This window comes from Humulus lupulus, chromosome 7 (assembly GCF_963169125.1).
Source record: "Humulus lupulus chromosome 7, drHumLupu1.1, whole genome shotgun sequence".
Taxonomy (NCBI): Eukaryota; Viridiplantae; Streptophyta; class Magnoliopsida; order Rosales; family Cannabaceae; genus Humulus; species Humulus lupulus.
The window spans coordinates 27,787,160-27,796,490 of NC_084799.1; the positions used below are offsets into that span (position 1 = coordinate 27,787,160).

The 9,331-nt window shown below is 40.8% G+C and overlaps 1 protein-coding gene across 1 annotated transcript; it reads left to right on the forward strand.

The window, feature by feature from the left end:
- Positions 1-3,915: 3,915 nt before the first annotated feature.
- On the forward strand, positions 3,916-4,980 carry LOC133791539 (uncharacterized). Its single transcript, XM_062229460.1, has one exon. The coding sequence runs from the start codon at positions 3,916-3,918 to the stop codon at positions 4,978-4,980; it is 1,065 nt and encodes a 354-aa protein (XP_062085444.1).
- Positions 4,981-9,331: the final 4,351 nt, after the last annotated feature.

Sequence of the window (9,331 nt, forward strand, 5' to 3'; positions counted from 1 at the left end):
AAAGTTAATCAATTTATTTTGTTGATAATAATTAATTAATTTGGTCATTCTATCAAATAGGTGAGTCAGAATTCAACATTCTAAATTACTTTGGCTATATGTGTATAGAATCTAGATATGTTTGATGTCTAAAGTTATTGTTTGTAAAATATTAGATTCAAGAAGGAATCAATTTAAAACATTAAGAGAATTTTAGAAACAAAGAGGTTTCTAGAATTAATATTCAAGAAAAAATTTATCTTGAATATTGAAGTTTAAAATAGTGGGGGTGTTGACAATGGTCAAACTCACTATTTTAATGGTGTAACTATTATAGTCAAACTATAGCTAGCAACAAGGTTTGAATAAAATAATGAGAGAATGATTAAGTATTCATACATGAGAAAATAAATTACTCAAATGGAATCATTTCTACATCTCAAGATATGGGACTTAGACTCCGTAAAGAGATTCGTGGTTGATGGTAACTTATCTTAATACTAATAACCAAACTAGTATTAGGTTCAATAGGTAATAATAAGTTAATCAAGTGAATAGTAGTAGTACTCAAAATTTTATCCCATCTGAGATAAGAGTACTAGTGTGTTACTAAAATAAGGGTTGAAACTGAAAGGATTTTTAATATAACTCAGTATTGAAAAGACAAGTATTTTAGGGTAACTATATACTATAAGAGTTCTACCTATATAGACATGGGGGTGGTGCCGTCCCTCATGAGAATTGAGAGTCATTCTCAAGAAAGTCTATGAATGGAACGTGCACATGGCAATTAACGGTGCATAAATGAGTCATTGAGGTCTCAAGTGAACACAGAAAATGTGTGTGCTATCAGCGATTTTTTCTCAAGGAATGGTGGTTCAATGCTTCGGCAACCGAAATTTCAACAAACTTTGTGACAAATACACTAAGGTAAAATTCAAGTCGAAAGACATTTTATTTTATGCATCAATGCAAAGATTTCTATAGAGAATGGTTATTTAATCAAGTGGGGGAATATTATATTTTAATATATTGTTTGATTGATTAAATAATATTACAAAACGTGATTATTTATTCTAAGTGGGGGGATGTTATATTATTTTAAATAATATAATGTTAGATTAAATAATGTAACGAAATGTGATTTGTCACACCTTGTAATATATTATTGAGAGTTACAAAATTGGACACATGTGTGTGCTCAAGTGTAATATATTTGGGAGTTACAAAATCAGTTACAAATTTGTAACTCCCAAATATTACCCAATAATGTGTAGATTGAGAGTTACATATTTGTGTTTGAAATTCATAGAGCCATTATGTAATATGGTTGTTGAATACATGTTTTTAACTCCCATGAGGTGTATGAAGGTTACAAAATCACGTGGGAAAAGATTGGGCCATTTTTTAGAAAAATGACAAAATTGGAAGCTAAAATTGCCTGGGGGACAAAGGCCAATGGCTGCGGCCAATTATACTCTTGGCCGCGGCCTGGGGCGCTGACAACCTATTCCAATTTTATTTTTCTCCAATTTGAACGGTTTTAACATCTCAAGTAATTCCCAAATCTTAATTTTAATTCCATAAACACCCACTTAAACATTAGTTACAACCATGGGGTTGGTGGAATTTGAAATTCAAAAGGTATCTCAAACTCTATAAATAGGAGCTTAATGCTCACTTGTAAGACACATAATTTTCTATCCACAAAACATTTGACTATAAAATAAAGCATATAGGCTTGATAATTCCAAAGATTTATTCCCTTGTGAGATCTCTTACCCTTTGTTTGTTAAGGAAGAAAAGTGGGAGGATGGAAAGATTTTGAGGGAAAAGTGGGGAGAAGTAAAAAAATAGAGTAGTTTGGTAAGAGAGAATATAGAGTGGAAAGGAAAATTGGAAATAAAAAAATGAGTGGGCCCATACCAAATATTTTCTCTCCAAATTGGAGAGAAATGTGAGTAGAAAACATGTTACTTTTGTAGTTGATGATAATATGACTAAATTAACCTTCAAAAGTTGAGTAATGTAAGGGTAAAAGTGTCAAAATATTTTTTTTCTTTTCTGAATTTCAATTAAAATAATAACTAATTAAATAAATTAGTTTTTTCTGTTTTCCTTTCTCTTCTTCTACCAAACGTGTAGGAGAGAAAATACATTTACTTTATTTCCTTTGATTTTTCTTTCCCTTATATTTTTTCTCTCCTCCTTATTTTATATCCACTCTACCAAACATAGGCTTAGTGTTTTAAGAATATGGGAAAATAAGCTTTTGAACAATGATTTTGAACCTTGTTCAAATTGGTGATCCCCACTACTCTACACTTTGGTTGTGTGAGAGTTTGTGTTAATTTTTTGTTTTTCTTGTTCTTATTTATTTGATTATTATTGTTTTGAGTTTGTGATCTTCCTCTTCTGCATCTTTCTATTTACTTGTATTTTGAACAATTAAGTTGTAACATTACTTTCATTAAATACATTGTCTATTGTATTCTTACTTAGAGTTGTATTTTGTCTTTCCATACTTACATTGAATATAATATATTCTCTAACAACTTTGATGGACTTGGTTACTATTTCAAATCTTTCTCTAACCTCTTTCTCTCTAGCTCTCAAAATCATAAGGGTGTGATTGGTATCCAATTTGGATACAACTTTATGATTTTAGATTTTTAAAATTTGTGGGATCCATCAAAATACATGATTGGTAGACTGTATTTGAAAATTAAATTCAAATCAGAATTCAGATTTTATGAAGTAAAGTAGAGAACAATAAAACCATGTTTTCTCCATTTTCATAGATTTAATATTTTAAAACTCAAAAACAGTTTACATTGAACTAATCACATTTTCATAAATATGTTTTTAGTCACTAAATTCATATTTTCATTTCAGAATCTCACTTTTCAAAATTACAGTTTTCTAATTGCGAACCAATCAGACCCTAAGTTTTCTCCAATAAATTCATTAAGAAAATATTCATGAGGGACTAGTAAATAGATAATTTTGATGATAAATCAAATACCTTGAGGTAAACGAAATAATGATTTGTGAACATATGAGTAAAAGATAAGTGTTTTGGTAACCATATGCCTGTGAAGCAATTAATACTATACCAGCACTAGTTTTCCTCTTAATATTGGACATAAGTAATTCCTTACCCCCACAATACATTGTGCCATGTCATACTAGGACACCAACCAAGCCAAGAGTGAAAAAATAGTCACTGGAAAAGTATATGGGCTTAAGTACTCGATTGTGAAGAAAATTTGGATACTAAAAAATGCGCCACGCTTGTTTAGCTAAAAAAAGTCTAATTGAAATGTTGTAATGGACGAAATTCCCATACTTTTTTCCAGGTTGGATTCGCATATAAACTTCCAATTTCGCTAATGTATATATGAACCTGAAGCTTTCAATCCACACTGTTGGGCCCAAAATGTTCGGCCCAAAAACCCTATTCTCATTTATCAAATATTCAAAACAGAACGTTTTGGCATATAGAAGTTCCGAAGGCAGAAGTTGTGGGTCAGAGGCGGTCCGCGCCTCTGACCCCTGAGCGATACATTCAAAGTTGGTATTTTTTTAGGGAAATTCAGTTATTTCTTCCCCCCATTCCAGGATTCGCTTGAACCAACTAACTGCTTTACATATTTTGTCCTATAAATATAAGATTCATAGAAGGAAAAGGGCATCGAACTTTGAACTGACTTAAGCATCGGAGTGTCTTTCTTGCAGGTGATCCCGACGAGTCAAAGGCAAACTTCATCACCGGAATAGTAACAGGTCATCATTCATCGTTGGGTTTTACTTCCAGATATAGAAAGACAAATTGTTGCTCTAACAATTGGCGCCGTCTGTGGGAACTGAAAAACTTTTCGGCCTTTGCCACGTTGTCGAACCAAGAAATCAAGATCCTCTACAAACCCTGAAATCATGCCACCAAAAGGCAACGGAGTTTCGGGCCCAGTCACACAGAGCGTCCCTCCGGCAGACGTGAGCGATCAGATCGACAGGATGTGTCGCCTGTTGGAAGCGAGCCAGCAGCGATTCGATGAAGCGATCAGGACATTGACCGAAGCTCAGGCTAGGCTCGAAGCTGAAATAACTGAACTGCGCAGATCCGCTAACACCGCACGCAATACCCAAGTCAACAACAATCTCGATTCTGGCAGATCTGAAGTTCCAATCGACCGCATTAATTCCCCTCATCAAAACATGAACCCAGGTAACGAAAATTCCCAAGGCATGCCGCCATCCTCCGGGGCCGAAGAGCGACGAGCCCCAACCTCTGACACGCATGGGCGGACGGAAGCAGAACCCACCGGATCCGCTCAGCCAGCAGCCAAAATCTGGCCTCAACGCACCGCACCTCAAGCCGCGCATGATTCTCCCTCTGAAGGTCGTGTTCCCTCAATCCGGTTCTTAGACAGTTGGAAAGAAGACATGATGAGGGAAATGATGCAGAAGTTCTCAGATGGGCGATCAGCCTACGCCACCGAGCATTTGGATCTAGTATCAAGAACCAATGAGAAATCGCCTTTCTCGGAATGGATTCAGAATGAGCCAAAGCCTCGAGACTTCATCATCCCTTCCCTGCCTGCGTTCAATGGAAAAGGAGATCCGCTAAACCATCTATTCCAATTTCAACAGAAGATGGCAATAGAAGCTAATAACGAAGCCATACAGTGCAAAGTCTTTTCAACGACTTTCTCCAGGCCAGCTCTGTTATGGTTCCGACAATTAAATCCCGGGTCACTCAACAGTTTTAGTGATCTCCGACGGACCTTTTTACAGCAATACAGTGCGAACCGAGAGGCACCCAGAATAATGGTTGATCTCTATCGGATTGAACAGGGGGAGAATGAACATCTGAAAGCATACTTACAGCGTTTCATTGACCTCGTGCATCAAATCCATGACGTCGATCCAATCACCGCAACAAATCTCTTCGTCAAAAGCTTGCAGGTGGGATCTCTTTACATGAGAATCTCACCATGACGCCACCATACAACATGGCAGACGTGCAGACCCGAGCCGAGGGCATCTTCAGGGTCTTGGAAATTCGAGACCGCGCACAGAAGAAGTCTGCACTCATCTCTGCTCCACCAAAAAATAATCCTCCACCACCTGCCATGGATGACAAGAGGAAGCGGAACCAAACAGATCACACGAAGGAAGGAAAAAGGCCAAGACAGGAACGACAGTCATCACGATACCCGTCCTTCGAATACACCGTCCTGCAAGAAGTCATTTATGAAGAAAATAAAGACAGACCTATCTGGCGAAAGCCCTACAAAATTACCACTCCTTCTGACAGAAGGGATAAAAGCAGATACTGTCTCTTCCACAAAGATCACGGTCATACGATCACTAAATGCCACAACTTGAACAATCAGATCCAAGCCCTCATGAGGAGTGGGAGGCTTACCCAATACATCAAGGAGACGTGCAGACCAGGTGCCTCGCGGCATAATCCCGCTTCTGCCCCCGCTCCACAAGCGTCAGACCCCGTGCACGCAGCCTCTGACAACACCCAGGAGCCCCTTAAGCAAGTCCCCATGATCCACGGGATCGTAGAACTCACTGAAAATCAAGAGCATACGACCAAAATCCATAAAAGGATGGAAGAATGAGTGAAGCGATACAAATCATTAGGCCACGTGGTCAATCTCGTCACTTCAGAAGATAGAAGCTACCTAGCCTCTGCAATCACCTTCACCGATGATGACCTGAAGGGCGTACACCTACCCCATGATGATCCACTCGTCATTTCCCTACAGGTTGACCATTGCCAGCTGGGCAGAGTTCTGATCAACGGGGGCAGTGGGGACAACATCCTCTTCTAGGAAGCCTTCCAGAAGATGGGGCTAGAGGAGAATCAGATTCGGCCCTCCACCATGCCCATTTTGGGATTCAACGGCTAAAGAGTATATCCAAAGGGCGTCGTTCGATTAACTGTGGTGGCCACAGAACGTGCCCTGCCAGTAGACTTTCTCATTATAGATTCCACCATAAGCTACAACGCCATCATGGGGAGAAATTGGATCCACCGGATGCAGGGGGTAGTCTCAACTCTACATTAGGTGATGCGATGTCAATCACTCAACGGGTGCTACACTGTCGACATCAAGGGCTGCCAGAAGCAAGCCAAAAAGTGCTTCCTTAACTTGAAAGAAATAAATAGCTCTGGCACTGCTTCCCATAACAACTCCCCTGACAAATAGCAATTACAGCAGAACCTACCAGCATGCCTAAAAGGAATCGATCTAGAGGAAGACCAAGAAAAACCCCTAGTTACGCTAGATACCTTAGAACAAGTGGGTCTAGACGACGCTGACCCCTCTAAGACAGTGCTGGTAAGTACCAAGCTCTCTGAAGAAGAGAGACAAACCCTCATGCGATTTCTCAAGACCAGAATGAGAACTTTCGCCTGGTCTCCACATGACATACCCGGAATAGACCCCTTCGTCATGAGTCACAGCCTAAATATCTCCAACAACTTCCCACCAGTCAAGCAGAAGCAGAGGAGGTTCGCTCCAGAGGTGAATCAAGTCATACAAGAGGAGGTCCAACGGCTCCTGAGCACAGGGGCAATAGAAGAATGCTTATATCCCAGTTGGCTTGCCAACCCCGTCGTGGTCCCAAAGAAGAATGGGAAAAAGAGAGTATGCATAGACTACACAAATTTAAATAAAGCATGTCCCAAAGATAGCTACCCTCTACCGAAGATCGATCAGATGATAGACGCCACGGCAGGGTATGAAAGAATGAGCTTCCTCGACGCTTACTCTGGATACAATCAGATCCCCATGAAATCATAAGATTGGATTCACACGGCTTTCATAACAGAAGGTGGTTTATATTGCTACAAAGTTATGCCCTTCGGTCTAAAGAATGCAGGTGCGACGTACCAAAGGCTGATGCACAAGTTGTTTTCCTCATTGCTCGGGAGAAATATGGAGGTTTATATTGACGACATGGTCATCAAGTCCAAACAAAGCTCTTCACATATAGACGACTTGACCGAGTGTTTTGACATCCTTGATGCTTATAAAATGAAATTAAACCCCTCTAAATGCGTCTTTGGGGTGTCCTCTGGACAGTTCTTGGGGTACGTTGTCAGTTAGAGGGGCATCGAGGCGAACCCAACACAGATTGCGTCCCTCTCAGAAGTCAAAGAGCCCCGAACCATCCGAGACATACAGGCTCTGACGAGCAAAGTAGTAGCATTAAGTCGATTCATATCACGAATGTTTGACCGTTGCCAGCCCTTCTTGCAGTGCATAAAGAAATCTACCAACACCACCTGGGGATCGGAGCAAAGAAAAGCGTTGGAAGAATTGAAAACTTATTTGAGCTCCCCTCCTATATTGAGCTCCCCCATAGCTAACAAAGATTTATTCTTGTACCTGTCTGTCTCACAATTCGTTGTGAGTTCTGTTCTCTTCCGAGAAGAAGCTAATCGTCAGAAGCCAGTGTTCTACTGCAGCAAGATGCTCCTGGACGCTGAAACTCGTTACAGTATGATGGAAAAATTGGCACTCGCACTCCTTACAGCAAAGAAGAAGTTACGACAATATTTTGAAAGCCACACCATCATTGTATATACGGACTATCCATTAAAGCAAGTATTGAGTAAACCCGACCTCTCTGGAAGGTTATCTAAATGGGCAATTGAGCTAAGGACGTATGATATTCAGTTCTCGCCACGAAAAGCAAAAAAAGGACAGGTACTAGCTGACTTCCTGGTCGAAATTCAGTCGTTCACCCCTGACACTCTGCCAGAATTGATAGAGTCAGAAGATCAATGGGTGTGGACGATGTATACTGACAGAGCATCCAATTCCCAAGGGGCTGGTATTGGCATCGTATTAGAGGCTCCCTCAGGCCTCAAAATCGAAGAATCCATTCGTTTAGAGCAATCCACGACAAATAATGAAGCAGAATATGATGCACTAATCTATGGTTTAGAACTAGCACGAGAAATGGGCATCCAACGTCTGACTGTCAGAGGAGACTCACAGCTTATGATAGAGCAAGTGGCTGGAAATTTCGATACTAAAGCACCCCATCTGGCTAGCCTTCTACAGAAGGTAACTGACTTGCGAGCACATTTTCACCAGTTCGAACTCATACAAGTACCTAGGGAGCAAAATCAGAAGGTCGATGCCCTTGCCAAATTAGCCTCTGCAGGAGGTTGCACACGCCAGTCCTCCATATCTATAAGCTGATCAAGCAAAGACATGGAAGTCTATTCAACATCATCTGAACCAGAGTGCTACATGGACCCAATCATTCGATACTTGTCCACCTCCGAACTCCCACCTAATCCGAATGATGCAAAGCTTCTGCGCCTTCAGGCACAACGTTATTCCATAATACATGGGACGCTATACCGCAGGTCCTTCAACGGCCCCTACCTATGGTGTTTGCGTCCATCAGAAGCTAAAAAATTGCTAAAAGAGATACACGAGGGGACATGTGGAAATCACACCAGGGGACGGAGTCTTGCACATAAGGCACTAACAGCAGGGTATTACTGGCCATACATGATGACAGAAGCGCGTGACTATGCCAAAAAATGTGACAAGTGCCAAAGATTTGCACCCACCATACATCAGTCTGCTCAAACTTTACACTCCATCGTTGCACCATGGCCTTTTGCAAAATGGGGTATGGATGTAGTAGGCGAACTACCTAAGGCTGCCGGAGGAAGACGGTATGCTCTGGTGGCCACGGATTACTTCACAAAATGGGTTGTGGCAGAGGCATACGTCACAGTCAACAAAACAGACACTATGTCCTTCATTTAGAAGCATATCATATGTCAATTTGGGATACCATGGGAGATAGTCGTGGACAATGGAACCCCGTTCCAAAATGCGAAGGTACAAGAACTATGTGACACATACAAGATCAAGCTGAGCTTTGCCTCTGTCACTTACCCACAAGGCAACGGCCAAGCAGAAGCTTCCAACAAAGTTATCTTTGCCAACATTAAGAAGAACTTAGAAGATAAAATAGGAGCATGGGCAGAAGAACTACCAAAAGTGTTATGGGCATATAGGACAACAAAAAGATCCTCTACGGGAGAATCTCCCTTCGCCATGGTATATGGGACAGAGGCCATCATCCCAATAGAAGTGGGCCTACCTACACTTCGAACAGAGATCGCGTCTGATCAAACAACAAACAACATTCAACTATTACACAACCTAGACCTTCTGGAAGAAGTACGAAAGGTGGCGCAATTACGACTAGAAAATTATCAAAAGGCTACAGAACGCTACTACAACAAAAGAGTCCACTCATGCACATTTCGAGAAGGTGATTGGGTTCTGCGTAAGGT